The 22,270-nt window shown below is 24.9% G+C and overlaps 1 protein-coding gene across 2 annotated transcripts; it reads left to right on the plus strand.

The window, feature by feature from the left end:
- Positions 1-209: 209 nt before the first annotated feature.
- LOC132918485 (NADPH--cytochrome P450 reductase) lies at positions 210-22,035 on the plus strand. Of its 2 annotated transcripts, none has more exons than XM_060979725.1 (13): positions 210-460; positions 11,018-11,217; positions 12,984-13,179; positions 16,243-16,392; positions 17,430-17,554; positions 18,166-18,354; positions 18,665-18,900; positions 18,975-19,108; positions 19,200-19,564; positions 19,729-19,832; positions 19,930-20,039; positions 20,173-20,294; positions 20,365-22,035. In XM_060979725.1, exons 1-13 carry the CDS (start codon positions 446-448, stop codon positions 20,507-20,509), a joined length of 2,091 nt encoding a protein of 696 aa, XP_060835708.1. In that variant the 5' UTR covers positions 210-445; the 3' UTR covers positions 20,510-22,035. The 2 variants fall into 2 exon arrangements, with proteins under 2 accessions (XP_060835708.1, XP_060835709.1); XM_060979726.1 differs by lacking the exon at positions 210-460 and adding an exon at positions 5,887-6,199.
- The last annotated feature ends 235 nt before the right edge of the window (positions 22,036-22,270 follow it).

Genomic DNA, 22,270 nt, shown 5'->3' on the forward strand with positions numbered 1-22,270 from the left:
CTCCTATATAATTTGTAGGTAAGTAAGTACCTTGAACTTTATATCAATATCATTTAACCTATTCCGACACCCGACGGTAACCTGCGCACAATAGTACCTACCTATACACACACTGACGACTGACGATATTATTATAATAATAAATACCAAAACGTTTTTAACAATCGAATGTGCGTATAAATGGGTAATACACAACGTGTGTCGTACAGTGTATACGTCTATTTAACATCCGTCATCCACACATCTAGGTCAGAGTAGCGAAATTAATAAATTCGCTTTTGCGAAAGTGAAATAGCTGGGGACGCTGGTGCTAGAAATACGCCACCGTAATTCGCGTGGTTTTACGAACTATATTTACGTTACCGATCTCAGTCATCAATTGTCTCGCAGTATATATTCGCGTGTGCGACTTCCTACAATCGCATGACCATATAGACACTTGCAGATGGAAAATAGGCAGGTAAGATTTATCGGTTTCTTTTAAGTTGTAAGTCTCGGTTTTGAGTATAGCAGCGTCCCATTGACCGTTGTCCCTAACATAAAAATGTTCTGGTCGGAAAACTGTCCCGGAATCAAACTTCAATAATGTATGTTAAAGTGTTGTATTTTATTTCATTTATTTTTAGTAGAAAAACAATATTGTTTTGATGAATAATAAAATAATCAAGTTATTTTAAAATTATTTTCCTGGCTCGATGACGAGTGACGGTACTAAATTATTGACGAATAATTTCATGGTTTTCCTGTTCCCCCACACACTTTTTTTTATCACTTACCTACCACTAATTAATAATTTTGTCAGTAACTCATTCTGATTTGTAACGTTCAGTTAGCTTTTGTCTAACAAACCTACATCGTATAGAGCTGTCAGCTGACCATCAGATTGTGTGTGGTAATCTAGTAAAATAGCGTGTTACAACTTATAATACTGGTAGTTGACCGTGGGGGAGTTTAATGACTTGTTAAGTGTTCTGTAAGCTGTAACCACTGTCAAGTTGGATTGGGTTAGGTAATAACTAATAATAATATATCAGTCAGCCAATTGATTGCCATCGAGAATGTTGGATAATATTATTAATTACTATTATAGGTAGAAGTATGTGATCATCGATCACATTAGCAGCAATCGTTGTGTTATCAGTTTATCAGTAAACATCACAAGCATGGTCGTAATTCAAATAAAAAGAAAAGAACCGCTATGGCCTATGAGCCTATGACGATTGACGGTTAATAACTGTAGATACTCAGTCTGACTCAGACACACTCTAGAGTTAAGAAAACGCATGGCGTTGTTATTGCGTAAAATCTCCTATTTTCTGGTGAAAATCATTGTTAATATTAGTTATGACTTATGAGTTTATGACATAAAAATAATATATGTCAACATTTCGGATCTGGTGTCATATCGCACAAGTAAATCGCGAAAATTTAACCTAGAAATAATATTTTGAGGACTAGGTCACAATGTAACATATTCGAGTAAAAATAATAATATTAAATATAATATACAGAATGATTCAACATTTATGTTACAGCCATTTTAACACATCGATATTCAAAATAGAGAACAATTTATGATACGAAAGTTTTTTGATTTAGAAACATCTAAAATGATTTGTACATTTTATAATTTTTTTATATATTTCGGAGGGGTTTTGAGGGGTTATTTTAAAAATTTAAATGGGAACCTATTATTTTTTAACAAACACAATATAATGGGCATTAATGGCTGTACCATACATATTGAATCACCCTGTACATCGCGCGTATGGTTTTTTTCTAAATGTTATCTACTCTAGCCCAAATTATCTGGGATAAGAAGTTTAACCTCGAGACCTATTTTTGTATATAATATAAAATTAAATATGGGTAATAGTACGAAAATACAAAATGTGTAATGAATAATGACGAATTTGTGATAGTAACAGTAATACACGTGTTTTAAAATTTTAAAAAAGGTGGTCAAGTGGATATCGTTCTGCTGTACTTTAATTATTGAGCGGGTCACTATTATATGATTGTGTTAAATTTAAATTCGATTATATGAGTAATAAAACAGAGGCATGTATATAGGATTTTTTTGAAGAGGAGGATATGAAATAATTTTTTAATGCTTATGTAATCTTTAAATTTTAGTTACCCCTTGTCTCCGTGTAAGGCATTTTATAAATATTACTGAACTGTTTATAACTTGTCTAAAAAAAGGAAAGGTAAGGGATATATCCCCCATATTACCCCCTCCCAGTAAACCAAGTATATTTAGTGGTAGGTATGTTTTTTATATAGGTATTTAAGTAATTTATTTTACTTTTAGAGTATTATGACATTTTAAAATAATTGAAATATAATTTTCTGAAAATATTGAATTTTTTATATTATTAGTTTTTAATTATTATAATATAATATTATATATTTATAATTTATACCATATTAATATGACAACTTATGTAACTCAAAATTTAATTACACATTTCTGCAAATATCGTGAAACCGTGAAACAATAATAATATATTCATAGTGTAAATAGATAATATCTTAACTTCATATGCATAATATGGTAAAATTCATAATAATTAATAATATAATATTAAATATACTTACATAATAGTTTTTATTTCCCACAAATGTTTTTAAATTATAACAAAATGATTAACCTTGTTATTTATCGTTTAAATGAGTAATTTTGTCTAAATTACTAGTATCGACTATCGATATTATACAATAAATCTATTATTATTTTTTTAAAATACAATAAAAATTTGTTTGAGGAGAATCAATTATTTTATAGATGAATATCCAATGTTGTAAAAAATTGAAATGCTTAAAAAAATTAATTTCATTTTACTGTAGAATTTTTTATTATACATGGATTGAAAAATGTATAAAGAACCCTGTATTAAATTTTCAAATCTTGGACAAAAAAAAATTTTCTAACTACCATATAATTTACTATTTTTCACAATTTTGATGGATTTTGTCAAAATTCTAACTTTAAATGCATCTAAAAAAATAAAATTGTGGTTATAGATTATCGATATTTTTTAATTGAAAAATTATCAACTTATGAGGAGCTTTGTATTAAATTTCCAAGCGTTTCTCAACAAATAATTTTTAATTGACATAATTACACATTTATAAAACAAATCCTAAAAAAAATTAAAAATGTTAATGTATAAATAGAAAATTATAATACCTATACATATTTGAAGAAAATTTCAATTATTTACAATTATTGGTTTTTGAGTTACTTCACAAATCATAATCGATTTTTGCGTAAAAATTATTTATTTTCTTTAATTACATTTTTGTGTGTGTGTGTGTTTCCGAATTATAATAGAAGAACTGGGAAGTACAAACTAAATCCAATTTTCTATCCAAAACTATCTTCAAAGATAAAAATTTAAGTATTTTATTGGCCACCTACCGTGTACACATAATATGTACGAAAAAAAACACCTCATTTTAAAATCAATACATTCATCGCTCCGTTCAGAATTTAAAATTACAAAAAAAAAAAAATAGATAATCCTGATTATACGTACTGTCTATTTTATTTTTATCCTACATTATTATTATTGTACTTACATATTTACCGGCTGCCTATTATGCTTATTATAACTTACTTATTAGTGCTATAATTATAATAGGTTAATAGGTATATCTGGCAGGCGCGGCGCCAAGAGAGGGCAAGGTGGGGCTATAGTCCCCTCACCAGCCCCCCACTGAAAAATGTGTACGATATAATAAAGTCATAAAACAATATCAATTGAGGAATAAATTGAATTTATTATAAATTATAATAATTGAATTAACGAAGTTTGAACAAATAACATATTTGGTCTTTTTATTATGGATTAACCTACTACTTACTAGTATTGTCTAATAAGGAAAATATTTACCACAATTTCAATAAAATATGTTTTGAAATTTGTAAAATAAGAAAAAATCTTTTACTATTCATTACTAAACACAATTACTTTAGTTTATGTTTATGAAATGTAAGTAAAAAAAAACATAATCATTTATTCACAAAGGTATGTAATATTAAAGTAATAAAGAAATTATTATTTTTGTAAATCATCATTAATATAGTTGTTGAAGGTCTGTGATGTGATTAAACATTTTCTTACATAAGGTGCATAAAAAATATTTGACATTATTCTTAAATATTTTTAACTATTCAAAAGTTTGTACATAATATTATCTGTTAAGAGCATAAAATATTTAACACTTGTGTACTATATAGCTAATAGCTATATTATGTCATATAATACGAAAATATTTATATTTTATTTAAATAACCTCATTGATTGTTGAAAAAACCTTAGCCCATGTAAAAAAAATATTTGCCTCACTCTGCCTCCCCCTGAAAAAAATTCTAGTGCCGTGCTTGCGATATCTGGTTCAATTCAACTAACCGAACGATCACGTATAATAAAAATAGCCCAATGCCTAAATGATAGTCCTTATTCATTATTTTCGCGTTGTCATACCGGAATATTTCGTAACATTATGTCAGACGAAGTCAGTGATGAGGTAAGTCAATTAAAAAGAAATCTGGATTTCGTGTTATAGATGTTAATGAATAATGACTATTACTGGGTATAAATGATTTAAAAAAGTAATAATATCTAATTTTATGATACGTATACAAATATAATAATATATTAATATATATTATTATACGATATATATATATGAATATTTAATAGATATTATATTTTTATTTAACAAACAATGTTTTACTTGTCAGGACCTCAGGTAACAGATTAAATATAGGTAATTTCAGCATGTTTTATATATGCATGTGTTAAGTATATTATAATTATGTACATAATATATTAATTTAAGGAAACTTGGGGAAAAGTGAATTAAGAACACGGCATATTCTTGTGCGTGTATATTATTATACTTCTTGAATTTTTTTAGTCGGTTATTTTTTCAATAATTTACCTTCCGGATTATTTTCGTATACTTACACTTCCTCGATATCCTTGCGCACATCACACGGTATAGAATTTATTATCCATACTTACAATATATTATTTATATGTATAATTATTATAAGTAATTTATGACATTCGAACGCCACAGATGTTGGCCCGACATCGCGCCATAAACTCATAACCCATAAGTACCTGCATACTTAATTAATAATAATCATAATAATATATTGTATTAATTACGCTACACTCGTTAACTCTTTGATGAATGATAATAAATACAATATTTTATTAGTAAAATGGTAAATAATATTCGGCGTGCAAGACATATAATCGGTTCGGCCGTGCATGATTGTAATATTATAATTTATAATATTATACACGGTGTATAGGCACAGTGCGCGCGCATGTGCGGATGTGCCGATTTCAATGCAAACCACTCGTCGCGGTGGTCACAGTCAATGTTGACACATTCGACTGATTTCTAATATTTCTACCGTATTATTATTATAATATAATAATATATTCAAATAACTAATAAGCGACGGTATAGTAGAAGTATATGGTCGCACCGATCGTCGAACACTGCAATGATATCATTTACTCATAGTCAATTATAAAATATACGCCTACGCGGTGCGAGTGCTGCGCGAAATCATAGCTGAAGAATTTTTTTTTTTCTTTCGGTAGACGAGAAACGAGAAATTTTCGAAAACAAAAATCATTGGTCTTCGTCGTAAACGCGGCGCGGCACTCGCGCAATCGGCTGCGACGTCCGCGTGCCGCTTCGGCCGTGACGTCACCGCCAATACACTGGCAGCAATAGCAGTAGTAGTAGTAGTAGTAGTAGTAGTAGTAGTAGTAGTAGTAGTAGTAGTAGTACAGAGACTGGTGTAGAGTAGTAGTAGTTATTATATTATATTATTCTACTAGTAGTCGCTAGTTTCGTTTCGGCGTTCGTCGCGCACGCGTATCCGGTTCACAGTACAAAAATATCACTTGTTATTATTGTCGTACAGCAGATAATATTATATTATTGTTAAATTGTTATTATTTTTATATTATAAATTATTATTTTTTGTTATTATTATATATTATTATCGTGTTGACAATATTATATAGATATATATATATATATTAAATAATACTATTGTAACGTCGTGTACCGTAAGCCGCGATATCATTTACACTCGCGCCGTTATCTCTTTGGATTTACAAAAAATCGCAGCCATTCGATCGTCACTAACAGTACTATTGTAAGTACCCGTGGTTTGCCTATCATAACAATATATACGCGGTATCATATAATATCATATTATTGTGATATTATATGTTTATCTAATCCCGTGTTGTCGCAGTACTCCGTCGGACAGTCGTGTTGTACGACTCTCGTATTGTTAATTATTTTTAATTTATAAATTGTTAATAGTCGTCATTAGTCAAAGTATTGACGTCTGTTTTCGGTTTTGGTCTCCTAATCTGTTATCGATTTCCGATTTAGACTCTCGTCGACGTAGTTAAATATAGTAGACGAGTGTATACCTTGTTTAGGTATCCTTGATCAAAACCAAAACGGCTAAACCAAACGTACATCAGATACTCGCCGTATAAACAAACGTCTATCCCACCAATAAATGTATACGATAATTATTGAAATTGAAATAAGTACCTACGTGCAGACGATTAGTGTTTGCTAATGTGTTTCCACGAGACATTAATATTGTCCACGAGCAATACTCGTAAATACGTAATAGGTACATTTGTGTATGAGAAAAAAACTGTTACTGTGATATTTTTTTCTATGCTGAATTGAAGATAACTAGCATATTATATTTAATCATTGATTAGGTAATATTTAAATTTATAATGCTTTCGATTACTATTTGAATCAATACTAAACTGGTTTAATAGTTATTATGTATAAGTTTTAAAGACTTTATTTTATAATTTAGTAGATATCTAGCATCAAAGTACCTACACATGTCTTTTCAATCAAATTAAACAATTTTCAATCAGGTATATCAAATTTATTAACAACTCATACCTATGATATTTAAAGTTAAAAATATTTCTCTAAATATACTAAATTTTATTATATATTTTATGGTAATGGATGTTACCTATCTCTTTTGTCTTATAAAGTTTGAAAAATTAATTTTTTGACAAAATCATATTACACATTAGATTATTAGAAGATACATACTCGCCAGCCGTCACTCAGTATGTACACTTTAATGACCATTCCCCATTATTATACACATACCAAACCATTCTATTTATCTGTGGGTACCTATGGGTTTTAAAGAAATATGTATTTATATTAATATATAAAATGTAGGCAACTATAAAACAGTGCAACAGAAATTAATTAGGTACATTGTATTCCACAATCAATAATACATTAGTATTATTTTTATAATTAAAAAGTAATTAAAAAATATCAGATAAATAGACGTAACTTGTGGGAAACTTGAGTATGCTATGGTTTACTTGAGCACCCTCAGTTTTTAAATTAGTATCTTGATGACTTATGGCCTTGGTGGCTTACTTAAATTGATAATAACTAAATGTTTTTATTTCATACAAATAAATTAATATGTAGTATCATTATTAAATATGTAATTATTGAATGGCGTTTGGGTAAAATTACTCATTGTGTGATCTATGATCACAAGACTAACTGAACAAATATGAAAAATAGTTTTATTATAATTTATCTGTTTATAAATAACTCACCTTTTACAAACCCAGTCTGACAAACGATTAATATAGTATTAATTAGATATATATTAAAATTGAAATAAATCATAATAAGTAACTAAAAGCATAACATTCTCAATTTCTCTAATCTTACAGGTTATTAATTATATTAGTATAATAATTTAAACTCAAAAAGGTGAAAATGTAAATCATTATTTAGTCAAATAACAGTATACTATCACTACCTACATTATTTTGTCACCCTAGGACCAGAATCAAAATATTTGATCATTTTGTTATCATAAAAATGTAGGTATAATGTATTCTTTATTAAGAAATACTATACTACACCTATTACATTAATGGTTAGTTGGAGTAAATAAATATCTATAAATTTTTTATTATTAATCATTCTGTTTCAATATGTAACAAATATTTATAGCAATCATATTTATATTTAGACACTTGAAACATATTTATTAATTAAAAAATCAATGTTATTATTATATAATATACAAACAAATACGCACACAAGATTTTTTTTCAATACAAATATTATATTTCTAGCATATATAACGAAATATATAATTATATTACACGTTTATCGTTATGTTATGCATGTATTTATGGTTTTAGTAAAATTATGTAATTACTTAAAAACTATTTATTATTATTTTGAGATGAAGGTTAATAATATGTAACCTATTTCCATTGTTTTAAATTTCTTCAAAATAGATTTTTAACACTGATAACAATACACATTTACAACAATTTATTACACATTTGTGTCTATATTATTTTTTTTATTGTTTTTAAACATGTTGATATACTGTTAGAATTGGAATTAGAATTCATACATCAAGTTTATACTTAGTACTTACCTACTTAAAATAAATCTGTTTTATAATTTCTGAAAATATTTAAATGCTCAATTAAATTTTAAAAAACATCTTGACCAATTTTTGTGTAAATTTAACTAGGTTCAAAATTTGTTTCTCAAATTGTATAATTATGTTGTATTAATAATATTAATAGACCAATTTATATAGTATGTGAAGTTCAGAAAAGATTATGTACAAATATTGGAATAACTTCAATTTATATTATAATCTCTGTTTATTTTTGGTGTCAAAGAAAAATTGATTTAATATTAATTTCTATTAACTTATTAAGTATTAAAACATTAGATGATTATTTATCATCATGATATTACAATAAATGTGGTTACTCAATAATGCATTTTATTAAACTAAATATATACGTATTAGAAGATTACAGAAATAAAAAATGGAACATCTTGTGAAAAAAAATCATATAAGTCAGGGATGGGCAACTGGTGACCTGGTGGCCTGTGCTACATTTCAAATTACTTTATAAAAAAATAAAATGTTAGAATTTTTTTGTATTTAATTTTATTATATTTATAAAACCGACATCATTTTTATTGTAAAACATAGATATGAATTCTTATCTATTATTGAACTAAAAAGGACAATTGTAAACTTTTATGTACCATTTTTTTTGTTTTTGCTTTCTATGTTCTCTAGCCCGCTAGATTTTCACTTTCAAAAAATTGGTGCTCTAGCACAGTGTTTCTCACCTTTGTATTATGGCGACATACTATTAAAACTTTTCATACTTTGTGACACACACAAAAAAATAAAAAATAAGAATAATACCTATTCATTTTTGTAAATATAGTGTCAACATTTTGTGTCATTTAATATTAGTACTTCCCACAACACATTTGGACTTACCCGGTGACACGTCGGTTGAGAAACATTGCTCTAGCAGCATTGAGTTGTAAGTGTATGTAAGCTATTATATTATAGCAATTTATTTAATATGGTTATACATTTATAATATATGATTAAACAGTTTAGACAAAATTTGTATTTAATGACTTGAAAATGTAGGCACTTGAAACTAATAAGGGTTTTATATTTTATGTAAGAAAGTATAATATACAACATTTACCTATAAATAACTATTAATTAATTTTTGTAAAACAAAATGAATGTTATCAATGAGTTCATAATGTGTCATTATTTGTTTACCTAAAAAAATACCTGAAAAAATCAACATAACTTTTACATATTTTCCATTAAAAATATAACAATAAATTGATCCATTTTTAAACACCAATATTCAATTTTAGTACTTAACCTTTAGTTAATGTTACTAACATATTATAAAAATGGTAAAATTAATTTTATAATAGTTTTATTTTTTATACATATTGTTAAATTAAATTATCTGATTATTTTAAGTACCTCAAAATATTAATTTTGGACTTTCTGACTGTAAGTAATATTAATTTAATTTTTTGAGGGGTGTTTTTTTTCTTGTTTGTCATGTTGATGATGTGTTAGTGTGTTTGATTCAACATGATTTACATGTTTATGTTCTATCATAATAAGCAGGGTCGGCCTGGCAAGGGCCGGTATTCCTGCCTGGGTCCTCGCCGTTTTATAGTTCCTGGGCCGTTGTACTGTGTTACCCCAAAATACAGTATACAATTATTTGGCCCCTAAAAGTAATTCCTGCCTAGGCCCTTAGGTACCCAGGCCGACCCTGATAATAAGGTGTTGGTGAATATTATATTTCTACTGCTGCATATTATAATATAATATTGAATGCGTTTAATTGTTTTCTACAATACTAAAATCAATTAGTTATTGATAATACACAAAATATTATACAATTTTATTTCAATGTTATTGTTTTCTACAATTTAGAAGTGACTCGCTTATTCGATATTGTCTTTTAATTTGTTATAGAATATGAAAAATATACAATTACAAATCTATAATACAATAATAAAATGTACTTAAATATTACTTATTAATAAATAATAATCATGTACAAAAAACATTTATGGTAGAGGAAGGATATTTAGGGATTATTACTTATTTTATAAATCATAATCAATGTACCTAGTTGTATATTATAAAATGTATTACTGTAATAAAGTTACAAAATAAGTTATAATTTATAACTTATAAGTTAAAAATGTTTTGCATTAGTGAAGGAAAGGGTGGAACCCCCCAAAGTCCTCATGTATATGTTCATGCTTAGTGAATACTGATTACTGAATATTATCCATAGCCAACAGGTATAAACTCCAATTGTATAGAATATAAATTCACAAGGTTAAATTAAAGGTCTTTTCAATTAATATTCTGTTGTCATTAGTAATTAAAAATGGATTATAATAATAAGTAGTCTAACTATATATTATATAGTTAGGCTATTACTATTTACTAGTTAAAATAGATTAAAATGTACCTACCCATAAGCCAGAAATTCCCCTGAAAATTAAATCATTCTTGTTACCTAACTAAATGTAATATTTTGTTTAATATATTTTTCAGTTACCAAATTTTTTTTTATTAAAAATTAAAATGGAGAATTCTGAAGGAGTGAAAATTGAATCAACTGTTGTTACAGAAGAGCCATTGATTAGTGCTTTAGATATTGCTCTTTTCGTTGTCATTATAACAGTAGCATATTTTTGGTACTTCAAAAGAGATAAACAGTCTAGTTCTTCAGAAAAAAAACCCTACACTATTCAGTAAGTATTATCTTTATTCTTAAACATTTACTGAATTGCTTTTTCAACAACATTGTTATGTAATGCTAGCTTTATCTTAAAATATTTATATTTAAATATGGTTTTGTTTTTGAGTGCTTTGATCTTATTTTATTGTTAGTTTTATAGTATTAAAATTTAATATTTAAACTTTTAATGTGATTAAAACTGTAACGTTATATTACAAATGCAAAAGTATTAAAATATTAAAGAATTTATTATTACTTAGTGTTGTCTATTATATTAAAATCATTCTAAATTTATAAGTTTTGCTTTTAAGAAACTAAAAATAAATATATTAATATTTTTTTTTTAAGATATCATATATATAGGTGTGATAAAATTATTAAAGCATTATATATTTATTTTATCTCAATATAATATAATTGAGTATCAAAGATTTTTGTACTAGGTATTTATTATTTAAAAATTATTGTTCACATTTTTTTGAGGATAATATAATGTATTATTCTCGACTTAATGGGTTATATACTTATATACTTACAATTTCAATAACTGTAGATTAATTTATAATCTTTGTGATTGATAAAATGATAATCACAGTTTGTAAAAACAATTTATATAGTATCCACATATTTTTAGTCTTTTACATATATTAAAGAACATTTTATAGAAATATCTATAAATTAATTCATGGAATTTAAAACACGAAGCAACCCTGCCTGAATAAAAATTTTCATTTATACTAAGGTTGCTTTAAAAATCTTAAATGTTATATATCCACAGCATCAGTGTACCAAAGTTATTAAGAATCCAAGTTAAGCCTGATATATATAACAAATTATCACTTATCATTTATCAGCCATAAACATACAAATTTGTAATTGGAGCATAAGACTTTACCACAATATTTTGTTCTCTGTTTAAAAACAAAAGTAGTTATATGATATTAATTTTGATTTAAGGAATTGTAATTTTTCCATATTACTATTATTATATTATTTTTTTTATTATTTATTATATTAAATTATTCAAATGTAAATTAATTTATTAAAATACTCAAGATTCCTGAAATGTAAATATATATAATATTAGTATAATAATATAATTAATTAATTAATAATACATAATATTTACCATTGTGTACTTAATATGTATATTGATACTAAATGGAATGATAGATCACTATTTTTATAATTCTATACTTTTTCCAATAACTTATTTTGAGGTAATAATATAAAATTCAAAGATTTGTGCAACTCTACAGATTGAAAATTTTTTGTATATTCAGTTTTAAAAAGTTATTTTCAAAATAAATTTGTAAAATTTGTGCAAACTTATGAATTGTATAACAAAATAAACCCATATTTTTTATAAAACACGCCAAATATATTTCTCGAATGCAATAATTGTGCCATAGAAATTTAAAGTATAACACTACTATTCAAATTGAAAATATGAAAAGCAAGATAGCTTTTAGCTGGCCCAATAAATTCATATGTTTTATGATTCATTTAATTTATTTTATTGATTAAACTATAAACTAAAAGCTGAAACTAGTCCGTTTAAAATTTAAATAAAATACATTTTTACTACTTGAGATTAAAACAATAAAAAAAATAAATTATTAAAATATTTTTATTTTATTTTATTTTATTTTATTTGTGTGTAATTTATTTTAACAATTATTTTATAATGTATATAATAATCAATAGTTATCAATTATTATATACATTAATTGTTTTATATTTAATTATTAAATTATTAAATTTGAAATGTTTGTTTAGACCATCTTCATTGAGTTCTATTGAACAGACCTCCAATAGTTCCTTTATAAAAAAACTAAAATCAACCGGGCGTAGTTTGGTAGTATTTTATGGAAGTCAAACAGGAACTGCAGAAGAATTTGCTGGAAGAATAGCCAAAGAAGGGGCTAGATATAAAATGAAAGGGATGGTAGCTGATCCTGAAGAATGTGATATGGTAAATATTCTATTAGTTTAAATAATTTAGTAAACATTTAATAAATGTTAATGGCAGAATAATAAATATTATTATGACATTTATTAATGTTTTGGTATGATGAGATACATGCATTTAATAATTATACTATAAAACCATTGACATTATATATTTGATGCTTCTTCTTTTTACAAAATATGCATAAAATATTAAAATCTTTTGGTGTTATTATGCCATTAATAATTTTTTTCTATATATTTTCAGTTCATTAAGTATAATATTTTGTTTTAATTAATATAATCCTAAATAAAATTATATCAATTCTAAAATTCTAAATCATTTGTGGATTTCTTGTTCACAACGATTAATGTTGAATGTTGATAGTTTATGAAATCATTTGGTAACAAGTATAAAATTGAGAGTTTCAATTGAAATAGAAGTTGAAGGTCATTTAACTACTGTGTCCATAAAATACAAGGTTTACTTTATAGTGATCCAATGTCATACTGTGAAATAGTATTTTGTAATGAAAAAAAAATAATAATAGAATATTAATTATATTTTAATTATTATATTTATAAAATTGTAAAATATATATAAATGACAATTATTAAGTAAACAATTTGGAAATTTAAAATCTATACATACTTATTTTCAAAATACCTAGCTTAAAACATTATAATTTGTGATGAGACCTACTACAGGAAGTCATTACTTGTACATAATCATAATGTAGGATGCCTTGAGAAATATGCATGTTCAAATATACTAGACAATTTATTTTTATAAAACTAAATCGGAAATACCAATACACCTTGGGGAGTGTTTTTGAGTTTGATCAATTGTACCCATCTAAGTATATAGATAATACAGTATATATAGTATATACTGTATAATATATACTAGAATATATTAATAATTTTTATAGTTCATATGGTTTTCTAGATTCCTGGAACAATATAGTAGGTATAATTATTCATCATTCTATTATTCCTATTAAATCATCAAATTTCCATTACCCAAAATTTGTAAAAATATGAGTGGGGGCTTACTAAAAAAATCCAAGTTTCACAAAAAAAACAATTAGTCATCTTAAATTATAATGTTTTTGTAATAAGTACTAATTAGTTATCAATGATCAATCTAAGTTTTAAATTTGAAGCAATATAAAATATAAAAAAATAATTAAAAGTTAAAATGTATAAATAATTTCAAACTTATATAAACTCTTAATACTTTAGAACTACATATATATATACATACATATATTAAAAAAAGTAAAGTGAATAAATGTAATACTATTTTTTAGTTATTACTAGTTATTCATAATGTGTTTTCATCATTTTTACTAGGACCCCGTACAATTTTATAAATTATTGTCGTAAATAATAATGTATGATATAATTCAACAAGAAATATTATTAAAAAGTGAAAAGAGCAAAATTAGAATTTTTCGTTTTAATAAAAATTAATATAATTTGTTTTAAAAAAAAGCATTTTATTTTAAATCCTAACTGTAAATTTATATAATATAATTAAATATTATATTATTACATATAATTACTCATATTTATACATACGTATATGTTATATGTATGTATATTTTAATAATTATTCTAATAGCTGTATAACATACCAAAATACAATTAATACAATATGTTGTTATTAGTTTTATTAACAATTAATATTTGGCACATGATGGTAATCTAGGTATAGTATCTAACTATAACCTAGCATTGTAGGTATCACAATTACACAATTATTATAACACATTTTAATATTTATAATAGATTTATAATAGTATGTATTTAGTTGTGTTTATACCACACCTTTATATTTTCATTTGGTCAAATAAAAAATAAGCTATTAACTAAATTTATTTATTGTTATCTTATATATTTTTTTAAAAATATTTTACCTATACCTACTAAAAGTAAACAGTTATTTTGTTACTTAGGTACATAGTATAAAAATGGAAAAGGAAAATATCATCAGCATGAATCATATTATTTAAAACTAACCAGAAATCAATTCAGAATAGATGTACTCTTTGAAATAAATTGAAAACCAAATTAAATTGAACAATTTGGAACATTACTCTGATGCAGATATTAGAATTACACGTCATGTAATGTTTTTTTCCACTGTTTGTTGTAACATTATCTAATTTTGAAGAGTGCTTTAAAATTTTATTTACATTTTAAATTCTGAGTGTATCAAGGAATGTATTGATTTTACAAAGATATTTTTTTTTTCGGGTAAAAGGAATACTCTAAAAGTTTCAAGTAGCCCATTTTATTCATTTGAAATTGAGTCTAGTAGCTACTTTGAAGTGGAATCTTTTTAGCTGTTTTTCTTAAACAACATGAAATACTGCATAGAATTTTGAAAGAAATAACTAGTAATTGAATTTAATTAATTTTTTTTTTTCATTCAATTATTTTTTTAAAACTTAATATTGCAACAAATTATAGTAATCAGTAATACATATGAATTTTATAACAATGTGTAATTTTATTTTTGTATTTGAATACAATTTAAGATGATAATTTCTTGAAAATATATTATGTATTCAAATTCATCTATTACTTTAAAATTAATGGATTATCCTATTGCTATTAGATGAATTAATTACTATGTACAAATGTATAAGTATTAAATGTGTGTTTTTATTAGGCACTTAAAAGGAATATTAAAGACATTAGATGAAGTATTTTAATTTGTTTAACATACCGTTTAAATAAATTTATTATTCAAGTTTATGACAGTGTAATAACTAATAATTCATTGAATTTTTCTAAAAATGATTAATTTAATTTAGCGTATAATAGAAAACTGATTTTTAAATGACAGTACAAAGAGTACTTACTTTTAATTTGTAACTAATAAAAAATATCATTTAATTTTATGCCTTTTACCATTTTTATGTTCAATCATTTGGCTGAAATATTTTTGTGTTATATGACTAACAAAATTCTTATCTATCTTAACCATATTATCAAAGGCTTGTCAAAATAAATAAAGTTTAAGAATTAAGTTGCAACCATTTATTTATTATTATTTTAATTTTTGTAATGGTTTTAGGCAGACTTGGTAGAAATGAAAGAAATACAAAAGTCATTGGCAATTTTTTGTATAGCAACATATGGTGAGGGAGACCCAACAGATAATGCTATGGATTTCTACGAGTGGCTTCAAAATGGTGACGCTGACCTAGAAGGATTAAATTATGCAGTAAGTATCTTATTGAGGTTATATCAAATTTAAATTATTATTGTTAGTACGAATAGTAATCTATTGATAGAGTTTCCTTGTCGTTACTGAATTTTATTATATTCATTCATATTTATAATTTCTACTTGATATTCTTTTTCTCAACTGTCCATTTTAAATTTACCATAATAGATCTTCAGTCTAAATTTCAAACTTAATCCTATAGAAAACTCTATTTTTATTAAAATTGTTATTACTTTTGTGTAGTATTTGTGTGTTACCTATATTAATTAATGAATATCTAAGAAAATGTCTACGTGCGTTTATTAAATTTAATTTAATTCATACCGATGTTAAGTGGAGGTCATCCCAAAGTTATTGCCTACTTTTTCCTATTTATGTTTGACATTCATGAATAGAAAACAAATGTATATTTTAATCCAATCAATAATAATTGTTATTAACATATTATATCAGGGGCGGCCAAACTATTTTTGGCCGCGATCTATTAAAAATATACTTTGCCTTTGAGGATTGACTTCCATAAAAAAGTTTTTGTAGATAAAATTTATCGATAATGTTGTTAACTACCACCATGATTAATTTTTGTGTGTGTAGCCTAAAAATAAATTCTAACACAATCGGCTTTAAAATCGTTTGCGATTGACCGTTTGGCCGCCCCTGTATTGTATTGATCAGGTTTCAAACACATACAATTAATTCACCTACTTGTGAATTAAAATACATAAATTATAAAATACTAATTCATAAGTTTGATGTATATTAAATATTTTCTATGTAATAAACTTTAGTAACATCATAAAATATAACTTTTTCACCATGATTATATTTTAGTATGTATATTTCTTTAATTTACAATCTCGTTTTTTATTACAATCAACATTTTTAGTATTTCCAAACTCATATAAATATTTAAAAACTCACTATCCTCCTATAAATGTATAGAAAATTATTTATTATATACAGTATCATTATATAATTTTATCATCTACATACAGTTTTTTTATGTTATTTGTTATCTTTTATTTTATTAATAGGTATTTGGATTGGGAAATAAGACTTATGAACACTATAATGAAATTGCCATTTATATCGATCAACGTTTAGAAGAATTGGGTGCTACTAGAGTTCATGAAATTGGTCTAGGTGATGATGATGCCAAGTAAATATTTATTTTATTTTTCATCATAAATCATACTTAAATTTAGTATAAAATATTATTTTTTAAATATACATCAATAAGCAATTATTACTTACTAAGTATTACCTGTGTTATTAAATGTAATTAGTATTTCATATTATTTTTATTATTATATTTCAGTGCTAGAATTAAAAATAAAATAGATGTTTTATCCTATTTGAGTTAAGAAGCATACTCGGTGCCCAATTTGTTTACACAAGTACATCCATCTTGTGCATATTTTTACTTCATAACAGATTTAACACAGATGGTTGACTCGGTGAGGATAATAGATGAGTGTTACCTTACACCGACTAACAAAAACTAGTCTCCGAGTATGTTTTCACTTAAAAAGAATATTGTTTAAGAAACAAATGAAAACTTCTTAAAATAAGATAATAATTAATAATTAGGGATGCCTAAATGCAACCAGTATTATATAAAAATAATAGTATTTAATTCTCAACTTTAAGCTTTAGACAAGCATAGAGAAGTTTTTTCTATCTAAGCCATTTAAATTCTAGCATTGATATTTATTTTCTCTTAACTTATTTATGTCATAATATTTATATATATGTTAAATTGTATTTTAGTATTGAAGATGACTTTGTTTCTTGGAAAGAAAAATTATGGGAAAGTGTTTGCTCCCATTATGGTATTGAAGAAACTGGTGAAGAAAGTAATATTAGACAATACAAATTAGTAGACTGTTCTGAAGTTTTACCAGAACGAATATTTTCGGGTGAAATATCACGACTTAAATCTTATGAAAATCAAAGATTGTAAGTTATATTAAATATTTTGAATTTATCATCATAATTTAGAAGACACTAAACCCATATGTATTGTCTTCGTTTTAAAAATTTACAACAGAAAATTTAGATTCAGTATATAATCAAATTTAGCATTCATTTATAATAGATTAAATTGACTTATTAGCATGTTATAGACTTTTATTAAAAATTAAAATATAAAAGCATATGAAGTGTCTAAATTAATGTTAAAGCCATAAGACAGATACAACAAATGGGTTTTGGCATCCTCTTAGTATGTATAATTTATTTATTATTTATTTGCATATTTATTTTTCAGCCCATTTGATGTCAAGAACCCATATTTATCCAAAATTGCAGTTAATCGTGAGCTGCACAAATCTGGCGACCGCTCTTGTATGCATATTGAGTTTGATATTGATGGATCAAAAATGAGATATGATACAGGTGATCATGTGGCTGTCTATCCTAAAAACTCTTCCGAATTAGTAGATAAAATTGGAGAATTATTAAATGCTGATCTAGATGCTGTATTTTCATTATTGAACACTGATGGTAACTATTTAGATTTTTTCACGTTTAATATAAATTTTACTATTACCTACTTATTTTAACTTTTTTTATGATAGAGGAATCAAGTAAAAAACACCCATTCCCTTGTCCTTGTACTTATCGAACAGCTTTAACTTATTATTTGGATATTACTTCAAATCCACGCACACATATTATGAAAGAATTAATAGAATATGCAAGTGATCCAAAGGTTTGTTTGTTTTTTAAAAATCATTAATTAATCATAACTATTTGTTTATTATTATGAAATTCTTTATTTTTTTTTATTTTTTTTATTGTAGGATCAAGAAAAATTAAAGCTTATGGCAAGCTCAACCCCAGAGGGCAAAAAAGAATTTCATGAATGGATTTTACGTGACAACCGTAATATTGTTCATATTTTGGAAGATTTACCAAGTGTTAAGCCCGATTTGGACCATTTATGTGAACTACTTCCACGATTACAGTGTCGTTATTATTCAATTTCCTCGTCTCCAAAAGTGTATCCAAAATCTATTCATATTACTGCAGTTCTAGTAAATTATACTACTTCTACTAATCGTGTCAATAAAGGTGTTGCAACTAACTTATTAGCTCAACTGATACCAACCAATGATGAACTTCCACAACCTACTATTCCTATTTATATTAGACGATCTCAATTCAGGTAAATATTATGTAGTTTAAATAAAATGTTTTTTACTATGTTTACTAGTTAACATTCAAAGAAAAAATATTTTAATCTTATAATAAATTATATAAAAAAAAACACATTTTTTTCTTTAAAAAATAATATGTTTGCTTAAGTCTTAATACAATTTCCATTTATAGGTTGCCTCCCAAAAGTCAAACTCCAATTATAATGATTGGTCCTGGTACAGGACTAGCACCATTCCGAGGTTTTATACAAGAAAGAGATTATGCACGCAAAGAAGGTTTGTAGTTATTATTTTAATTTATATTAACTGTAAATGTATTGATTAAAGACATTTTTTTCTTTAAATTAAATTTTGGTAACTGTTTTTTATACAGGCAGAGAAATTGGAGAAATGGTACTCTACTTTGGATGTCGAAAGAAAGATGAAGATTTTATTTATGAAAATGAGTTACAAGAATATGTTGCAAATGGAACTTTGACAAAAGTAAATTGAAAATTTATTATAATATTGTATCTTGTATCATTACTAACTTACATTTGTTACTATTATATTTAAAAAAAAAAATTTACCAAAATATTTATCAAATTTACTATTTTCTATTCTTATAATAATTTAGCTACATTTGGCATTTTCACGTGACCAACCTGAAAAGAAATATGTAACACATTTGTTAGAACAAAATGCTGATGAATTATGGAATATAATCGGTGAAAAAAGTGGTCATTTATATGTTTGTGGGTATGTATCAATTATTTTAAATTGTGTAATAATTTTAAATTTATACGATATTCAATTTTTGGACAATTAGTGATGCAAGAAGCATGGCAAAGGATGTGCATAGTATTATTGTAAAAGTTGTCATGGAAAAAGGTCAAATGACCAATAGCCAAGCACTCAATTATGTTAAAAAAATGGAACAACAGAAAAGATATTCTGCCGATGTATGGAGCTGATTTATAAAACTGTTACAGACTCTGTCTTTTATAAATGTACAATGTTGAACAATTTTGTTTAGAAACATTTTAAGAATAATTCATTTACTAAAAAAAAAAATAGTAACAACAAAAATGGAAGAGATGTGGGCTTCTTATCTGTTTTAGTTATTAATTTATTTATATTGTTGTGAAAAATGTATAAAAGATACTATAATATTTCTGTTTTGAAGCTATTTTAAATTATATATGATAAAGTTTTACTATTGAAAATTTTATAACTTCTATTAAAACTATTAGATTTATTTTTATGAAATCAATAAATTATTGATATTTTTTCCTTATAAGTATGCCTTATGACACAATTCAAAAGTATATAATTAAATCTAAAAAAAATTATTTATATATATTTATTTTTTGGTTTCATATAATAATATATTATATAAGAATACTGTCTTCATAACTTATAACACCCAAGAAAATATTACCTTAATTAAATCAAAATACTAGTTATTATATTATTCATAATATATAACATATTATATACTATTAACGGAAATGTAAGGTATTTTGCTTTAGAGAAAGTGACATTCCTGAATTTTGTGTTTCGTGTCAGATGTACATATATATTTTATAATAAATATTTTCATACAATAAAAAAAATATACTTAGTAAATAGTAAAGATGAATAATACATTTTCTGAATAATTATAGTAAACAATTAGGTATTTTGTTATCATAAATAAATTATGAAATTAAAGATAAATATTTTCAAATAAATTATGTAATAATAATTTAAGATAAACGTATTTTTATGCCCATTTTAATAAGGTGCTGTATTATGTTTCGTTTTTTTTTTTAACCATGTTCATAATGAAAACATGCATTGTGTACTTAACTTACAGTGTATTGTATACTTGCCAATTGGGTCATTCTACAAAATATTAGATGTTTTAATTGACTCAACTTTAGATTACGCTAGTGATTGTAATGAACAACGTGTTTCAAGTCTTCCACAACTAAATTGCTAGTTACCATAAATATAAGCCAATGTTTAATCGCTTGTATTTTATATATGGTGCAATTAACATGATTACATTGCTTTTGTAAGTATTATTTTAATTGATAAATCACTCAACATCATTTGATTTTAAATATTGTTATGTAATGATGAAAAAAAAATTAAAATGGTACTTTTTTTTATATTCACAGAAATATATATTTTGTTTGTATAATTTTTTATATAAAATGTGTTGGTATAATGGGTTTGTTAAAATTTTATTTAAATTCTGATGTATTTATTTCTTTGTAAAACTCTTCAATTTGTTATAACACGGTGTACTTTATTGTGAGATATTTTTATGAGCGTTACCATTGTAGTAAGCATTTAAAAACCACCCTTTATTCTGAGTTCTAACTAACAGAAAATAGTTAAACTTATCTGTGATTGTAGTAGTTATGTGATCATTACACAGCTGACTCATTGAATACTGCCGATTGTGTTAAATGTTTTAAACTATTATCAAATAAATATGAATTTAAAATAATATATGTATATTATATTTATTGTACTTGTGTTTGCCTACTTCCCAAAGATATTTTTATAGTTATTAGTTAACTACCAAATACACATTTTGTATTTTAACAATTATATTATGCTCTGCCTTTTTTTATCAGAATTTATTTAAAGGAATATGTATTAAATATATTTAGTCTAGCTTAATGAAATATATTATGTAGGAAATGAAAATTGTTCTACCCATACGATCGTACAAATGTACA

The sequence above is a fragment of the Rhopalosiphum padi genome, chromosome 1, assembly GCF_020882245.1.
Source record: "Rhopalosiphum padi isolate XX-2018 chromosome 1, ASM2088224v1, whole genome shotgun sequence".
Taxonomy (NCBI): Eukaryota; Metazoa; Arthropoda; class Insecta; order Hemiptera; family Aphididae; genus Rhopalosiphum; species Rhopalosiphum padi.